The sequence below is a fragment of the Tamandua tetradactyla genome, chromosome 21 (assembly GCF_023851605.1).
Source record: "Tamandua tetradactyla isolate mTamTet1 chromosome 21, mTamTet1.pri, whole genome shotgun sequence".
Lineage (NCBI taxonomy): Eukaryota > Metazoa > Chordata > Mammalia > Pilosa > Myrmecophagidae > Tamandua > Tamandua tetradactyla.
The window spans coordinates 22,800,119-22,819,909 of record NC_135347.1 but is presented as its reverse complement, the minus strand read 5'-3'; the positions used below and the strand labels follow the sequence as shown (position 1 = coordinate 22,819,909).

At 38.9% G+C, this 19,791-nt stretch overlaps 1 protein-coding gene across 2 annotated transcripts in view; it reads right to left on the bottom strand.

Annotated features, from left to right (window-relative positions):
• The window catches only part of EFNA5 (ephrin A5), a 277,728-nt gene extending 258,398 nt beyond the window's left edge, over positions 1-19,330 (bottom strand). For both annotated transcript variants that reach the window (XM_077139015.1, XM_077139016.1), the window contains exon 1: positions 18,847-19,330. In XM_077139015.1, the coding sequence (XP_076995130.1) occupies positions 18,847-18,971 (125 nt within the window). In that variant the 5' untranslated portion in view covers positions 18,972-19,330. The remainder of the gene's footprint in view (positions 1-18,846) is intronic.
• Positions 19,331-19,791: the final 461 nt, after the last annotated feature.

The following is a 19,791-nucleotide window of genomic DNA, read 5'->3' as shown; positions in this document are numbered from 1 at the left end:
AACAATGGCTTTTAGCTAAAAAAGAAGTTTGAGAACACCTGCCTAATTCACAAATCAGAGAAACAATACAGATATAATAGAGCACCCCAGGTTTGATTCGGAAATATTTTAAATACTATGATTTTTACCATCCCACCACTTAACTACTTATAAACCCAGCCAAATTTGAAGAATTTCAACATTTACCAGCATCCAGTTATATTTACAAAGCAATTAAACGATGGCTAAAATACACAACAGGGCAGAACAATTATAATACACATAAGAATCCAGTTAATTAATCCGTCATAAAGAATAACCCACTGTAACATACCTCCGAGAATCCAGTTAATTTATCCGTCATAAAGAATAACCCACTGTAACATACCTCCCCCTTGACATTAAACAGGTAGCCTCACAAAGTATACTTTCTAGTCCCCATTTCAGATACTTTTGCCAGATCAGATCCCCTTCATTCCAAATAAATTGCTTTCTATACATCCCCTATATCCATCTACATGCTTCTAGCCAACAGGCCCTTTTCTCCTATCACTAAGAATCTCTAGAATATTCTACTACTGCCTCCTATCTCTGACTATTAAAACCATATTCATCATTCAAAGCCTTAGACCAAATTATTCTTCTTCCAAGAATTAGTTCCTGAAATCCCTGAACAGATGTGCTTTTTCTCTCTGTCCACAGCATTCCATGCTGTACCGTGACATCATTTGTTCTAATATATTAATGGCCTGAGTGAAGCAGAACATTTTGATGATTGCCTTGACAACTGATAAATTTTCCAATTGTTCTGATGTTTGCCTGGATGTGGTCTTCAGTACCACTACGTTCACATCAGACATCCCAGAAGACTAGGCATTTAGGAAGGGATGCTTAAAATATCAATAGAAATGACTAACAATCCAAAGATGAAATTGGTTTTACCGTATACCTATTAAAAATCACTTTGCACTCAGGACACATGAGAATTTCTCTTTAAGGATGTTTTTTTCCAGTTAGTCAACGTACAGGGTGATTTTTGCTAAAACCTAAGTCAGCCAGTTGTTTGTGTTCTTGAATGGAAAGGTAAACTACTGGCAGCTTTTACTCACAAGTACTTCGCTTTAAACAAGGGAATCTATTTCATATTTAAATGATTCAATTTTTTTAAGATGGAGTTGTTCTTATAATAAGAACATCTCATCTTCAGAACTTTAGAACTTTCACTTCAGATGGCATATGGTTTTTCCCTGCACCCACTGATACCCAGGGGATGCCAAAGCACTTAGGAGACCCAAGAGAGTATGCAATCCAACATGATGGCTCAGAGACGAAGGGCTGACAGAAGCATCAGAACACAAATCAGGGAGAGAGAAAGATTATTCTGGAACCCTTATCTTTCTTTCAAGTCCACCAAAAGGCTACATTTCATTTCCCCTTGACAAGACGGCATATCACGGGCATGAAGATTTCACTCAGAGATGGGCTGGACCCACCAAGCCAAACAGCTTCACGTACCTTCAACTTCTCTAAAATAGACAAGATGACCAATATTTTTGAACTTCAGCCTCCTAAATTCCCGGTAACCCCGCGGAAGCTCGGGCCGCCTTTGTAGTCGGCTTCCCTTTCCTCTATATGGCGCCTTTACAGAGTTCAGCTGCGGGCCCTGTTCATTTCTCTCCGCAGCCTTTCTCCTCTTCCTAACACATGCATATTTGAGCCCAGCTCTGGAGTGCTGAGTAAGGAGGGACAATAGGAGGCTTTGAGCAGGGCTCAGCCCCAGACCCAGTCAATATTTACTTCAGTTTGGAGCCACTGTTTTAAAGCTCCTTCCAAGCAGAACTCAACAGTGGGGAGTCCCCAGAGGTTTCTAGATTTTATTTTAACAAGAGGGAGGAAGGGTGGAGAGATAGAGTAAATAGATTACTGTCCAAACCACTTTCTCCGAGGAAATAAGGGAGGCTATTCAACAAAACAGGTTAGACTTTCAATACTAATTAGCAATTTATAACAAGAAAAACCAATCGTCTTCCAACACTGAATACTGCGGTCTTAAAACTCCGTCTTAGGCTGCAGTGCAAATCCATTTAATGTGACCCCTGTATATCTTGTGAGCAGGGCCCTGATCCTGTCACAATCGCCAAAAGCTTGCCGATGTTTGCCTGCTCAGTTCATAATGGCAATGCAAGGCCCCTGGGTGAAATCAGCCCAAACCCCATGATTGTGCCTTCCAAGCAGGATCTTACACTTAAATCTTACACACAATTCAAAGTGTCCTAAGATGAAGTTGCAGTCACTGTGCACCATGAATTAAGACTGGTCCTATGTCACATACTAGTAAGTGTCTCTTATCTTGGCAATAAATTGGGGAGGCTTATCTGTGGTTTTTAAGAGAGTGACTGAAAATAAGTACTAAACACACTCTTCCAGCAAGCATAGTGCTTACTATGGGATGGCGGATGGGAGGTGGGATGGGGAGAGGTGGATTCTGACATTATATAAAGTCAGTGGAATTTTCCCATGATTTATATTGCCTTTTGTTGGGATAAATATAGATATTTTCTTTATTAAATGTGTGACTATAATATATTAATGGCCTGAGTGAAGCAGAACATTTTGATGATTGATTGACTTGACAACTGATAAATTTTCCAATTGTTCTGATGTTTGCCTGGATGTGGTCTTCAGTACTCCCATGTTCACATCAGACATCCCAGATTTATATTGCCTTCTGTTGGGATAAATATAGATATTTTCTTTATTAAATGTGTAACTATTTAACAGTACCTATTTTTGTTTCTTGTATTTGCCGAGTTGGTCTTTTTTTTTTTTTTTTGAGTTAGGTCAACTGTTGTGAAATTAATCCAAAGTGGCAGTTGGCAGTTGGGAAATTTTGCAAAAACGATTAAGACCACACAAAATTACTAACGATTTCTGTAAATTACCTGGGGAAAGAAATTCATAGGCGTTTGCTGTTAACCAATTATAATGGTCATTATTCCATTCTACTTCCAATAAGTAGACTTTGTTCTTTTTTCTTAAAGACCTACTTATCCCAGCATCCCACTTATTTTTTACAATATTTCCACACAGACATAGCCAAATGACCTGAAAAGTTTAAAGAGGGAGAAACTGAGGAGGATTTGCAACTATCCAAAAGCTGAAAATTCTGCTTTACACAACCTCAATAAAGAGAAGTTCACCATTTTCTATAGTCTAGATATGAAAAATACACTGACATCACTTAGCCTTTTACAAGGAAAAATTCAAACCACTCTTCCTCTAAAAAATATTATGAGGTAAAAGGTGGTACACTAGAACAGGCCAGTTCCAAATGTCTAAATTTATAAAATACATGGGAATCTGTTCAACTCTAATCTTTACTGCATTAATTACCACATTAGGAAAAGCTAAACATTAAAATGCAATCCAATAATTTTAACATCTTAAGCAACTACTGGATTGAGGGACACTCAATTTGATCAATCTCATCAAAAGAAAATATTGTTAATCCAACTGAGATAGCGTTTGCTTGATCTTTTTTAACTGAAGTATAAGAGTATAAAGAATTCTTTTTTTAAAAAATAATAATACAAAGGCTCAATAATTAAGCCATTAAAATTTAAGTTTCTTGAGTACCCTTTTGTTAAAATGGAAGCCTGGAACATGGGAGAGAATGCAACCATTAGTTATTTAGCAGAACCCAAATCTAAGTGACATAAAATTATAAACTTTTGCACTTGAAATAAACTCATAGCAAGCTCATTCATTTGTCAAATCTTAACTTCCAATTTAGCAGGACAAAGAAAATCGTTTGTGTAATGAAATGACAAAGTGCAAAAGTGTTCGGTCTAGCACTGAGTGAGCATAATGAATCTAAATATTACAACACTGTACCTTTAAGGGAAATCTGTTATACAGAGTTACAAATAATTTTGGTATGGCTAATACTAAACCCAATGTTTTTATTGCTACTGGCCAAGTTCTGTCGTCAGCTACCACAAAGTTTTTAGGCATAGAACATAAAGATCTACGACAATTTCTGTATGAATTACCTTTTTTTTTCACAAGTGAGAGGTTTATACTTTCTAGAGTAAAACAGTTATAAAATAATTATGCAAACACATGACTGCACTTTTAAAACAAGTAACAGGCACATTTGCTAGTCACCTAAATAACTATAAACACATGAATTAAAACCTGCTTTGAATAACCACCAGGCAATTCTACAGGGAAGTGGCCCTTTGACAATAATGCATAACTCAGGTTTCAATGCATCAGCATATGTATTCCTTCACAAACTAGCTTTCCTTTCTCAACTAAATGTTATGATCTATTTATGGTCCTACTACCGATGACTGTATAACTAATGTATATCAGGTACCCACAACAAAAATCTTTTAAGCAGAGAAGTGTCAAGAGGCTACACCCAGTTCTTCTAGTAGGTTTCAGAAGACCTCTAGGATCCTTCGAACAGTTTGGTTGCTCGTAAGGGGTAGCCCCAGACAGGAAATGATTTGTTTCAACAAAACCCTCATTGGAAATACAAGCATTCTCCAAAAGGATGTCGGTATTCATTAATTTCTCTTTTGAGATGGAAGTATCTCATTATACCTATGAAGTCCAAAGTAGAATATCAGGGTTTTAGAAGTCGAAGGAAACAATATAGAAAAGACTAACTGAGAGGGCAAGAAAGGACATTAAAGATATATTTGACCAACTTTACAAAGGAGCTCCAAAGTTCCTTTCTGGTAGGAAGGTCCTAGCAGATGCACCTCTCAAGTGCTACTATTCCCAATCTTGTAGAAACATCAAGATAAAACCTAAAACGTGAATCCCTTTAAATGAAAATCTACTATAAATGCACACAACATATTTTACAAAAAAAAAAATTACAACTCAGTATTTCTTTTAGATAAAAATCAACTCTTCCTTAATGCTTTGAAACGTGTTTTTATTTGTAAAAAAAGTATTTTCTTTGCAACTTGTAGGAATATATATAGAATTATAAATGAGATAGACCTGTATAAGTGAGATAACCCCCTAAATATCAGGGTTTTTTGGTAAGTTTTATATAGCGGTTTTTAAAGTACCATCACATGTGTTTTCCTTTAAATTTTCACGACTCTGGGGAAGACATTGTTATGAACATTTACTTAATGTGAAGAAACTGAAGCTCAATTTAATACTATAAATGGTATACTTATGACTCAACTAGATCTGAAATTTAAAAGATGTGCACCGTTGCAAAAAAATGGTAACAAAAACGGTTGAGAAATTTAATCTGGTGTAGTTTTTTAATATCTTACCCTCAGCTTTTGCCTACACAACATATAAATGCATGTGGAAAGTTTCATCCAAAATAACTGCTATCATAAAAATACCCAAAATCAAAAAAAGCAAATGAATTCAATGTTTTTACCTCACACAGTGAAAATAATCTGTTTATGTACATTTACTGGTATACCTAAGAACTTGGTTACAACCTATTAATTTGATAACAAATCACTGTTAATAACCTTGAGCAAAATAAAAGCCATTCAAAGTATTTATTTTCCTTTTTAATAAATGGAGGGGAAAAGCAATAATTAGAACCATTGAACATCATCTACTTTATCCTAAACAAGACAACGACAAATCTAATATATTACAACTCTATTTTGAACAAAGCCACTCCTTAGAGATATGCAAATGACTTCATTTTAATCAATGAAGATATCCTATTTCTAAATGTAACAATCTTCTAAACACATAACACTCCTCTCTCAGTAACCACTTAAGGCCACACATAGTCACAGAAGATTCTTTCATTTCTGTATCTATAAGAATAATAAAACTAGAAACCCGAAATAGGTGTCACCTCAAAGTCAACATCTAAGAATTTCTATTTCCACGACAGCAAGAATAAACATCATCCTTCCAGGGGAAAAAAAACCAAATAAAACAACAGTATCTTGATTTACTATTCTTAATAATAATATCCATGGTTCTTATGAAATGCTTCCCAACGTTCTAATTAAACCCACTTTATCAAGAATTAAAAAATGAAAGGATTTGCTTGCATTTTATGATGAGCTATAAAAAAGTTATAATAAAAACTATCATAAAAATAAAAGGATATTTAAATTAAGAGTGCTTATTCTCCTTCTCCCTCTTTTTGTTTGATTTCATAAGAATACAAATAGTACCGTTTCTTCCTCCTTTTTAGAAATGTTCCTTAGAGGTATATTGCAGCTAAATAAGTCTAAGGGCCGGTGTTTTCAAAGACCTCAAAGTTCACTTAAGAGATTAGTAATACTGTATTTACACACAGAATGAAGAAAAGCAAAAAACAATTAGGTAAGCAAGCTGGGCAGTCTGAATTTAACTAATTCCATCCCTTATTTGTTCATATAAATAAGGCATATAATATTTGCTTTGCAAAATTACGCCCGATGAATATGCTGAGGAAAAAAAAAAAAAACAGAAGCATATTTACAGGCCTTATATTACCTTGACTCTAAAGCAACAAAAATTGCTCATTAAGGACACTAGAATTATGGAATTTTAAGGCAGGAAACAATTTTTTTTCCTCAAGTCTTTTCTAACTCCACTGGAAATGTGGGTTGCTAAAAGCCACCCACGAAAATCTCAGCCAGTGGAAGCAGAAACACTGTTAGTCACCTTTCATGCTTAATGTAAAATGAACATTTTGGGCTCATTTAACCATATGGATTTAAATTGGAAAGTGTTAAAATCTGTTTCCGAGGTATGATTTCGGCATTGCCACATAACATACATCTGGGGAGGGTTTGCAAATAAATATCCTTAGACATTTACGACAGGATAGTCCTTAAACATCTTGGACCAGGGCAATAATTTCACTTTGGTAGAATTTGATCACAGAAAACAAGACTCACAACAAAATTCCTGGCCTATTACCTTGTTAGGGTATGCTTTTAATAAAACATGAACCTCAGTGTAAAAATCTGTTTTGTCTGAAATTTGAGGGAAAGTGGCTGGAAATAAAGAAGAGCGGGCCTTCCTGATTTTTAAATGACAAATCATTCTCATTCATGTAAATCCTGAGCCCTTTTTCAAACTGTAGAACTATATAGTAAGTTCAGGGCAAATACAACCAAGAGACCTTGATTTGGAGCCAGAAATAATCTCTGGCTCCTGAATTTCATCTAGAGCTTTGCTGCTTGAACGTGGAGCTGGTATCACCTGGGAGCTGGTTAGAAATGCATCATGCCCAGCCCACTCCTGATCCACTGAATTAAGAGCTATCTGCATTTCAGCAAGATCCTCAGGGGATTTGCCAGGCTTCAGGATGGCAGGAGTGCTGTCTGTACTGTTAACTGCGGCATCTTCAGTACCAAGAACAAAACCTAACACACACAGACAACCCACAAAGGTCTGCCAAGTAAATCAACAAGGCTATACGCAAAAATTTCTTATGGCACCCTCTAGTTTGTACCGTGATTATGTGTATAAAATTCTTATCGCCACACAAAACTCTAAGTTCCTTCAAGGTAGAAATGCTGGCTTAGTCGCCTCTGAGTCCTCCGTATGCCTCCAAGTGTTTTGCACATTATATTACTTAATAAAGATTTCCTCAGTTATAACTTTTACACATTCAAGTTAGGAAATATTCTTATTATTGGATATTAGCTATAATATTTCTTTATCGTGAAAACTTTGGAAAAATAAGTCCGAATCATTATATTAATTCCTGAATTCATCCATCTGGGGTTTTGGTTTCAGTTCACCCAAGGAATGAAAATGGTGATGGAAAACATTATATAGAGCCAAGTCCTGATTCTATGTGGTACCCAGAAAACAAGGGTGGCACGGGTGACTGAAATCCAAAATCAATTCAAAAACCCCACATTATTCAATAGCTTCAAAGTCTTTTCTGATCAAATCTTATACCAAAGCTGCTTTAAGTTTCAGGAATATCTTTTTTTTTTTTTTAAGTTTTATTTTCTTTCTCATCCACTCCAGAGATAGTGAAACAGCGAAAGCCATCAAAAGAGAGAGAAAAGGATAGAGAGATCTAAATAATTAAGTCAGTAGTCCTCAAACAATCAGATATCAACACAAAGATCTAGAGCAACGTAAAGAAATAATTTGAAAAGGGCAAAATTATAGTAAGAGAGGCTAACAGCATAGACAGAGTATCAATAATAAGACCAACTCCAAAATGATATCCAAAATAGGGAGCTATTCAGTCATAAATATTGCTGGTGCTCTCAGTCCATATGAAAGAAAGGAGCCCTTTTATTCTTTTTAACTTATCGAGTTAGATAGTTCTTCACGCATTATTTTTTTGGCTTTGGAGAACCCAGAGTTTAAAGTAAAACCACTAGATACATCTAACCCTATGTATAATAGTCATGAATATTCCATATATACACATGCACTGTACACACCTGCATGCGTGCGCACGCACACTCGACACACCTGCACGCGTGCGCACGCACACTCAACACACCTGCACGCATGCGCACGCACACTCGACATACCTGCACGCGTGCGCACGCACACTAGACACACCTGCACGCGTGCGCACGCACACTAGACACACCTGCACGCGTGCGCACGCACACTAGACACACCTGCACGCGTGCGCACATACACTCTTACCATGTTGCTGTTTTCCCAAGAGTCTAGTTGACAATAGTGACAGAAAGTGTATAATTAGTTTTCATTTTTCCCCTTACAGCTATGGTGCCATTTAAGACCCTTTTCTTTTTATGTTGTAAATGGTACAGAAAAAATACACTAATAACAGGTCTTTAATTACAGGTCCAGCGACCACAATGGAACACTGCCAGAAAAAGACTGTAACCTCTGGGACAGGAAAAACAACTATCTGCAGGGGTTAAAAAAGTTTGGTTCTTCAATTACAGTAATGCTCAAAATACAGATGTCAGGAATATGATGAAAAATTTTCAGAATTTTTTCCCCTCACTTTTCAAATTAAAGTCTCTGTCAACAATAGAGTATGTATATGATGCTACACCAATGCTAAACTCAAAGCACATGATTGCCATACCTGTCATACAATACAGATAAGAAGAAAGGCTTGTTATTAATAGGGGAAATACTCTTTAGAATAGTTTTATGCTCTCTAATACCATCAGCGAAGAGTACAAAGACCCGCTTTCAAATGCTGAGGGTTTTCTGCCTTGCTTTTTTTTTTTCTTACAAACTTAAAAGAAATTAACATTTGTGCTACCAATTATCCACGTGCAGCATTCCCTGAGCTTTCTTTAATTTGTTTTATCCAGTATTTAAAATAAAGCCTGCCTGAGCTGCTATCATGGCGGACACCAGATCTGTCACTGAGGTCCTTTCTCGCCTGATTAATTAGTAATTGGGAGACACATTTTGGCAGCTTTCATTTCCCTATTATTTCCTCTAGTTTGACACAAAACCCTGTCAGAAGCACCACTATTTGAACTGGACCTCTCTTAGTGCTGGGTCACTAAATTTTAATAAATGGAGACCCATGCCCAGAAAACTACCAAAATAGGCATAAAAGTTTATTGAAGCAGTAACAGTAAACAAATATATGGAGAACACACTGAATGCCACAGTATCTAAAACATTAGCGGTATGTCTGAACCCAAGGGTTACTGGCAAGATTGCAGAGCAGAGAATAAAAGAAAAGGCCTTTAACAAAACCACTGCTTTCATGTATCTTTAAAAAAAAAAAAAGTATTAACTAAATAAAGCAGGCAAACGCTCTGCTGCAGGAAAACCTCACATCTGAGCCTCCCTTCGCCACCTCCATTATCCCAACACGATGAATAATTATAGGGAGGCAAGGATTTATAATGACTACATGCATAGGGAACCCATCCAGAAGTCACACAAGCTTCTGACGGAGCAAACAAAGAGACAGTTTTTTCAAAGAAAGGTAAGGGGAAGACTTAAAATTGAAGCTGGACAGACTGATACTTATAAAAGCTACAGAATCAGTTTCAGGTTCTCATCTCAAAGTGTCAGTCTCTTCAAAAAAGCATCCTGCTACGATGGTGGCTCGGGACACTTGTGTGCCAGGGCAGTGACCATGCTGTGTGTGTCAGAGGTCATGGCTTCTACATTCCGACATCTGTCTGTATTTTCTTGCCCTGAAACAATAGAAGGGGAACTAGGCTCATTTGCTCCCACTTTGTTTAACCTAATTGTTAAACACAAAGGATAATTTCCCCCAGATCTAGAGTTATTTTTCCTCTTTTCCCAATCCCATTTGTCTCCATAAAATTAAATGCTATAAAAAAGTTACCCAAAGGTTAAGTCCTCTATACATTACTCAGTTTAGTAAATGTGAAAAGTCATAGAACCCACTGATATCTATGAAACATGAAGCATCAAATGCCCTGTCCACCATGATCAAAATTTAATAACACTTTGTACTATAATTACCCAAACAAAATAAGCCCTGTCTTGGTATTATTCAAATCATGACACTGCATTTTTAATAGGAGAAAATACTTTCATTTACTTTTATAATGTGCATTTGCATGGGTAAGAGGCAGGAGTGCTAAGTGTTAATTATAGTTCTTACATACATAAATAAATTACTGTTAAAACCTAAAATGGGAACTCTGATACACTGCTTAAAACAGCAAGAAAAACAAAAAGTATTTGTTGATTCATTTAAAACAAAAAAGGTCATTTTGAGCACTCACTTTAGTTTTCTTCACCAGCCAGTCAAGGAAAAACGGATGATGGATATCAGAAGAAAGGTTTTTGGTGCAAAAACTGTCAACTCACACTTGGGCTTTAATAAGAAGCCCGTGAGATATATATCTCCTCTTAAAATAGGCATTTTATTTATCGCCTCTACATTGGATCTATAACCCCCCAAAATTCTACTTTTAATGAGCTAAAGCAATCTGTGACATAAGTAGTATTCATCTGTGCCCAGTTTAATCAGACTGCCTGAGTCAAGTTACTTTTGAAATTAATCTTAGGAAAGCTCTGCTTTTATTGCAGTACATGGGTATAATGTTCCCGGGCGTCATCAAACAGATGCAGTAGCAAAGAGTGTAGTATAAATTTTTGGTAAAGTTTACTAGGCCACATGTTCTTCCAAATGTATCCAAAAATACAAAACAAGGTGAAAATTATACAGACTCAATTGATACATATGCTCACTAGTTTAGTAACAAATATGAATTCACTTCCAAAATAATTTTCTATAAAATCCCCCAAAGAAAGGTTTGATAATGAGATAGAGTTTGTATTTTGGGGACAAAAAGCCTCCTTCATCAGATAATGCACCTTAAAGCATCTCAAAATGCTTCATTTTCAGAAGTCCTCAGTATCTCTTATTAGAGAAATATTCCTGGTATTGCTAAGCAATTCGGAAAAAAAACAAAAAGCCAACCCCTCAAATAAAAAAAAGCCAACCCACAATTTAAAAGGACTAGTTAAAATGGTCAGAAAAGGGGAAATCAGGATTTGGGTGTGACAGTAGGGGCCATTATATTATTTTGAAATTAACAATAAATTATAAGCTTTAAGGCAACACGACCTATGTAAACATGGTACAGTCCAATACTTAACATTAAAATATCATATGCCTGGCTATGAATATATTACTACTAAGTTAAAACATCCTTTTTTTTCAACTAAATACAAGGAGATAATATTTTAGTGAGCTCACAAATAACTTTAGAGCTCCAAATGTAGAGCTCTTTTGCCAAAATGATTATGAAGTGGTTTAGTCCTTTCCAATCGTCCATATTCATTTCCAGACCATTTTCAGGAAAGAAATAAAATCGGTCTTAAAACAAGATGGCTGCTGGGGAGGGGGGGAACCCACACTGTTTAACGGGGAAAAAAAATCTAGCTTTTCAAAATCGGTAAGTAAGGACATAGTTATATACACTTTTAAATCTCCAACTACATGTTCACGTACTTCTACATGGAAATACAGATTATGCTGCATAGTTCTTTAAAATCATTAATACGAAGCGATTAAAAAGAAAAAAGATGGCCTATCTACTCTGCACGCTGTTAATCTGATTGTCCAATACATATACACGGAGACATAAGCAAAATTCCCACTCACATTTCATACTAGAATCATGCTCATCAGCTATGAAAATCAAGTTACTTGAGAAAACAACAGTAATACTGATATCTTATAGCTCTTAAAGAATACAATCATAAAAACGTCCAGTAATGTCTATTATAAAGAAACTATTATATTTAGCTTTTTAAGAATAAACATCCCTGAAATTTAACTGCTAGACAATCCCTCCTTAAACTGCACTTTGCTGACCTTACCTGAAACAACTGACAGGTAAATTTTCTGACATGAATATAAAAATTTAAAATATTTCCTCTGTTTTGAAATAATTTTTAAATAGTTTTTTTTTTAATCGCTCAATCCTATTTTTATTCCTTCCTTGAGTGGAAAATAAGACCTGACAGTAACATTTTCTTCAACTCGTCGAATGTCATTTGTATAAAGCATGTTTCTAAAGATGACAAACGTTTATTTTTCCTTATTGAAAATGATAGAATTCTACCTGAATGAAACTTGAGCTAACCATCACTGTGGAACTGTACTGACCCCCAGCAATGAGTTTACTTAAGTAGGAGTTTTCGAATTTTTGAAATGATGTTTCTAACCAAATCGATGGTTCACTGCATGAGAACTATATTCAGAAGCTATGCAACTCTGCAGCTACACAAATCTTCGATTTAAAAAAAACCCAGATTTCAGTATTTCACAATAAATCTCTCAGAGTACAGTAAGGAATGCAGATAATCAAGATCACGGAGATAGAAACAGCTTTTTTCATTTTTACTCAAAACTACACATAATAGTTCTAGCACCAGAAAAATCTGCAATAATTTTAAATTTTAAACTAAGTGGTTCCATTTCATTTATGCTCCTTTTTTTTATGACTGGCTACATTTTAAACAGAAATGCAGATAAATTTAAGAGAAAGCAGATCTCTGCAGTGAGTAATATCCCACTCAGAAACACTGGAAGTTCAAATTAATCACAAGAAATTTTTCTACAAAACAGCTCAGGACATAAGTTGAGAAGCAGATGAAAATATAAATCTATTAGTATAAATCAGACCCTTAAAAGAGACAGTAATTTATTGATGTTTGGCTGCCTAAGACCACCATTGTAAGACAAATTACTACAAGTGAATATTAACATCTCATTTTTTATACTCCTTTTTGAGGTTTTTATACCTGAATACGAAGGTGTTATCCATCACAAACGATCAGAAGGCAATTTCTTTCCTACTTCATAAGACTTAGCCTGACTGAATAAGCAAGGAGAGCTTTCCTCACTGTCCTTACAGTAATACAGGCTTCCCTTTAACATGAATATTCTAATCAGGACTGCTATTTTAACAGTCCATAACACTGATTCTGAAAAGAAAATAAAAAATGGGGAATCAGTCAACTTAGAGTGAGTCATTACTTAAAATATCACAGTTTTTTAAATCCTTACTGCTACTGGAGGTTGTTCAAAAACAAACAAAAAGCAGGAGATTGTTTTTTATAAAAGTTACTAGGCAAATGGTTTATCCTAAAAGCATACTAAGCGATAGATGAAATGCTACTACACACATGGAAAATTCTGTTAACATTTACTTATGTTCTGTTCATTTTACATGTTACTGTTTTTGCTCTTTCAAAAGTACATTTTGGCAGGTACTTCTTCCAAGCCTGCGAAGGCCAGGACTCCTGAAGGACTAATTATATGCATTCATTTTCTTGGCCCAGCATGGGAGTTGGTAGCTTGCTTGGTCCATAACAACAGGGGAGAAAACAAGGCACTCATCTTTATCTGTCCCTATCCAACAGGAAACCAGGCCAGTGGGAAGAATGTAATGAAATGCCTGTTCAGAAGGCATCTTGCAAGACAAAATGGCATGAAATTCACAAAGTTAATTTGCCCCCAAATAACTAAGTGCTCCTTCCAAACCTGACCCTCAGCCTTCAAAGGTGGAAGCCTCTAAAGCTATTGATTATTCAACCAGACCACATGGCAACAAGATATTCATTCAGTGAGCCAATGGTTTAGCTAATACCACTAAAAATCAACTAACAGGGAATAATGAGCTACTGAAAGCTCTGGCTGGTACTTTTAATCAGGAAAAGTTGATTGACCTTGGTCTCATACAGGAAATACCAAATTAGACTGTACAGCCAAATGTGCCTCAAATAGCATAAATGCTCCACCATCATCTAAAACACAGAAATTGGCTATTACTGATAGCTTATTATAAAGATATACAATTTGAATAAAAGGTTGGGACATAACATCTCAGTAGCTAACTTTGTTTTTCAACATTTTAACGCAAACTGTCTAAAAACAAGAAGCATACTTCTCTTTCACAAATTTCTAGATTCAAATAAAAGAAGGAGGCCGGAGGAGGGGGAAAGATTTACCCTGGAGTTTATATAAATTCTGATATAAAATTAAAATAATAAAGTAAGTCCAATATATCTAATAAAGTAACACATTGCATTGAGCCTCCCAGTTAATAAAGTTAAAAGATCCTAAGTAATGCCTTTTATGTGAAGAACATGTATGCTTCCAACATAAAAATATACTGAAAAGCATTTAAGATTTCAAAAATAAAGGAAATCCTTTACAAGTTTGGTGATAAAACTCATTCAAAACTAAGATCAACTTTCCATCTTTTCCTAAAAACAAATTTTTAGATTTAAATCATGTTGATTTTAACTGTCAGTGAAAAAGGCACCGTGTCACTATTCTGGTGTTCATACATCAAAACACCGATGGGTCAAGATTTTTTTAATTGAGACAACTTAATTTTGAAAAAGGAAGAATACCTAAGACGATACAAGTAGGTAAAATAATGTTAATACTTCTACCCACTTCTCTGCATTCTATGACCTGTATTGAGAATGATTTTGGAGTGTCGACCTAGAATTCACATAACTTTCACAACTCCAAGATTATTTGTTAACAAAACTAAATGGTGTCAATTACCTGCTACTCTGATATGAAATGCTTAATTTACAACTCCCTGCAAAATTGGAAAAAGTCCAAAGAAAACATGATTAGGTTAAAGTTTAGGAAATCCCTGATGAATTACAGCAATATTTCTCCCTTAAGAGAATACTCTAAATTGTTAACACTCAAATCTTAACAGAAACAAAGCACCAAGTGATGAGAATCAGTATTTCTAAAACTATGTTGGTTATATTTGTTACTGTTTTATTTTACTACTTCATCCATTAATACCAACCAGTAGGAGACTTTTTTAAAAAATTATCCTGGCATCATTCTGGCGAGTAGTCAAAAGAATCCGAGAAGAACTTTTCAATATGCACATGGTATTTTAAAGAATATCTCATTGCTTCCAGTTAATAAGGCCTGTTCTTATTATTGAGTCATTTCTACCAATCTAAGCATATCTGCTAAGGGATAAATGTAAATAAGGGTTTATTACTGAAAGTCTTTTAAAGTTACTTAAAAGCATTTTATATTCTTCAAGAATTGATGGACAGTTACATTCTCCGTGATCTGGATTTTTATTACTTAAAGTTACTTAGTAATATTTCTGTTTCAGAATTCAGCCTAACATTATGAGGCTCATCCTCTTACTCTCCCTAGTTAGGTGAAACTCATACAACTTTTCAAATTTTAAAAATCTGGAAGATGTATTTAGGCAAATGTTACCACTGCTTTCTATTCAGATTGATGGTTCTCAAATGCTATTTCACAGATTTGTGCTATTCAACACATAAGGCCAGTTTGGTCCGTCATCCAATAATTAATGGTAATTAAAAAGTTATCAGCGTTTGAAAACTGAACATTCACCTCCAGAAGTGAATCCCTGGGAGCAGGTTCTGACAGTAAAAATACTCTGACAGCAAATAAGTTGAATAATTTTCCTTCTATGTACTACATTTAATTCTGATTTTTTCTAACATAATAACTTCAAATTAGAGTCCATTAATATAAGCTAAAATATTTACTTCACTGAGACATTTCCATATCAGCTTAATGTGTCCACTAAACTTTACCTCTAAGAGAAAAAAACTATTCAAGTTGCAACTAAAGTCCATTTTTTTCAAAAGGCTCAAGTCTTTTGAGTATATTACTTCAGCAAAATCTTAAAAAATAGGTTTATGTAAAACTAAAAGGCATAGTTAGCTCACTTTATAAAATGATAGTATGCATGAAAAGTAAACACAAAGCACTGAATTTACAGAACTTAGTATTTTTTTAAATACTTTTAAACTATTTCCTCACAATAGCTTTTGTGATAAGCCGTTGTTAATTTTTAGATTACTTATTTTGCATTTGGCCTCTTTCCAATGTCATCCACGTTGGCTGACTTTTTAAAATGAATCTTCAAAGCAGTCTTACTCAGCATTCCAGAGATAAAAGTGCTTACCTGTTTTTAAAATTACATTATTTTTAAGGTAAGTTTTACTGTGTGATAGCATACTAAGATATAACCCTAGGAGTACTAACCATCTGAATGTCTTGGGGGCAGAGAGAGCACATCATTCTTTCTTTTGGACATTATCACACTGATAATGATCAAATAGAAAGGTATTTCCACAAACCTCAGATTAGTACAAAGAGTAAACAAGAATATTCTTCGTATTTTAAAATGGTACAGATTAACTTTGTCTGGGCAGATTCAAAGCCATTGTGGAATCCAGAGGAGAAGAGTTTTCTGCAGGCAGGGCAGATCTATTAAAAAACATGACCTGTGACAAAAATCAATGCGCTAATCTCAAACCAAACAACAGTATCAAAAGCATAAAACAGAGATAACCTAAGATAAAATGTCCTCAGACTAACTCAGACTAGCTTGGCAGGTTAAGAAGGGGGTGGGTGGGTGTTGGAATAGGGATAGTTGCTGATCCTTTAAGTGTTTCAAACCAAGGAAAACTGAACAACCAATACCCCAATAAATGAATAACATGAGAAAAAGATCACACCGTAAAGTTCTGGGTAGGAAAGAAAAGACACAAGCAAAATGTCCCAAATTCAACTAACTGATATCACTGTTGCTTTATTTAATAAGGCGCCAAAGTTTAGAAATATAAATTCCTCTGTTTCCTATATACTGTCTAATAATGCCCAACGGGGAATAAGGCCAACCAACATAATGAGACTTGCTTTTACCACCATCACAACTGGAAAGCTTGCTCTATTTGTCTTGTCAGCTTTAATAAAAGGCACCTCTGGCGGGATGGCTTCTCTTTCTTTTTTCTAAGTGTTAAGTGGCATGTCATGGAAGAAATTGTTTCCCACCATTCTACCACCCACCTCCACAAGGCTTTTTTTTTTTTTTAACCAAACTTTCAGGGATGTCTCCGCTTCCGCTGGGCGGTGCATTTCGGACTTGTGCTACCTGGGTGTGACTATGCTTCCTGGGTTAGCCGCGGCGGTGCAGCGCGGGGTGGGGTTCTGCGGGGGTTCCCTCTTCTTTTGGCAACAAGTGGCCCGTTTACAGGGCAGAGTACCCATCTTCATGTGAACTGATATTACTTCCAGCAGGGAGTCCCTCCCATGCCGGCAGATATAAGGAAGGCTGAAGGCGGTGGAGAGGGCTAACGGGCGATGGGAAGACTTGAAGTCGCCCACCTCTCCCCAGGCGCTCTGGGCGCGCAGTAAACACTGGCTCTCCTCTTGGCCTCCCCCGCCTGTCTCCTTTCAACTTCTACTCCAGCAGGGAAAAACTCTGATTTTAGGTACAGCTGATGCTATTTTCCTCCCAGAGGGCACCGAGACTAGCCCACAGTTGGAAACCTAGCCACGATCTCGGGGAGGCAAACCTATCTGGGCCCAGAGTGTCCGACTGCTGAGCACAGGCCCGGTAGAAAGTAAGACTCAGAGCCTCTCCAGACTGCAAGGGTCCGCCGGGCACCCTAGAACAATCGCCGTCCTCCCCCACTTCCCGGGTCCAGGAGCCCGGAAAATCCGCAGATGGCCAGGGCCCAGCAGGCGTGCAAGGGCGGCCCCGGGCGCCCACCTCTAACCTCCAGCGCCCCGCGCGCCCAGCGGGCTTCGCAGACGCGGGCAAAACGGTTCCAGGTAGCCGCGCGCGTTGCTTCGGCTGCGCAGTGTCTGGCTGCAGGAGAAGGGCTCCCACCGCCGGGCTTGGCCGACTCCAGCAGCTCGCTCCGCACACATGACGTAACCCAGCATTAGATCAAACTTTCTGGCACCTTGAGCCCACTGGGGGGTGGAGGAGGTGGGAGAATCCTCACTATTGCCAAGCGCGCCGAGCCTCGACTGACCTAGGGGCTGGTTGATTTCCTCGCAGTGGAAGAGGAAAATTAAAATCTAAAGCTTCCGCTCCCCTGCCCCCCGCACTTCCCCCACTTCATGCGCGCTCTCTGCGTGCACCGAGAAAAGGAAAAATTAAACAAAACAAAACAAAACAAAAAGCAAAAAAAAAACTTTGGGCACGTTTTGCGGATTCTTCCCGCAGTCCCCGCGCACCCATGCTCGAGATGGAAGCTCCCGGCGGGTACACTGGGGGCTCTCGGCGCCCCAGCTCTGAGCCGGGATCTAGCTGCTGGCCGGCCAGCCTACCCGAGCCGGGAAGCGGACAAGTCCCGACTCCCGCCCTTTTCCGAGTCTCTCCGCGCCCCTGGGAGGCAGCCAGTGTGGACAGCCGCGGGGACTCTCGGTGGGGCCCGGCCTCTCCGCCTTAACAAAGAAGGGCGCGACGGGCGTGCTTCCCGCGGACTCCTCAAAGCCCTCAGCGTCCGCGACACAGGCTCCGAGGGCGCGCGCCGCCGGTGGCCGGTGCGCGCTGGTCCTGGCCGCCACCGCCGCTCCTTCTGCAGGGCCGCGAGGCCCCGGCAGCCCCGGCGTTTCACCCCCTACCGCCTTACCTGGGGTTGCTGCTGTTCCAGTAGACGGCGTAGCGGTCGGCGACGGCCTTGGAGCCCGGGTCCTGGCTGAGCACACACATCCAGAGCACCAGAAACACCAGCGTCAACATCTCCACGTGCAACATCACGCCTGGCCAGCGGTGGAGCCTCCGACGCGCCACTTCGGGAAGAAAGCGGGGATCCGGAGGGAGGGAGGGTCGGCGGGAGAGAGAGAAAGCGGGAGCCAAATAAATATGAATAAATAAAAATGAAGGAGACGAGAAAAGAAAGAGGCGCACACCAGGCTGCAGGGGCGGGGGGAGCGAGGAAAGAAGGCGGTGGAGTACGGAGAATAAAGACAAACTCGCAGCCCCACTGGAGGGTTCAGGAAGAAAAAGGAATCTCAAGATGGAGAGAAGCGTGCGTGTGTGTGTGTGTGTGGTGGCGGGGGCGAGGGCGGGGAAAGGGGTGCCAAGCTGTGTCTCGGGCGGCGGCGGCGGCGGCAGGCCGGTCACCCGGGGAGAGGGAGGTGCGCGCCGGGCCGGGTGGCTGCAGCGTGGGTCAGGACGGGCGGCGGCGCGCGCTGCACAGTCACCGGGAGTTGCGCGCCGCGGCCGCGGGGAGACATACACCGGCCCGCCGGGCCCGGCTTAGCGTCGGCGCCGCAGGCTGTGCACGGCTCAGCCGCCGCCTGGGGTTCTCACGCTGCGCCCCGCTTCTCTCCAAGTTACTTTGGCGGCCGGTGGGAAACTGCAAGAGGAGGGCGCCGTGCGGTTGAGGGGCTGTGTGCTTGTCGCCCTGGGAGTCTGAGAGCTCCCTTCTCTCGTCTCCCCTGCGCCTCTGCTGGGCGACCCCAGGAAATCTCCTAGGAGTTGTAGGTGCTGCGGGTTCGAGGAGGTGCGCCGAGAGGGGTGGGGAGCCGGAGCCGCGATCGCAGCCCAGCCGGCGTCCGGGACTGGTTAAGCT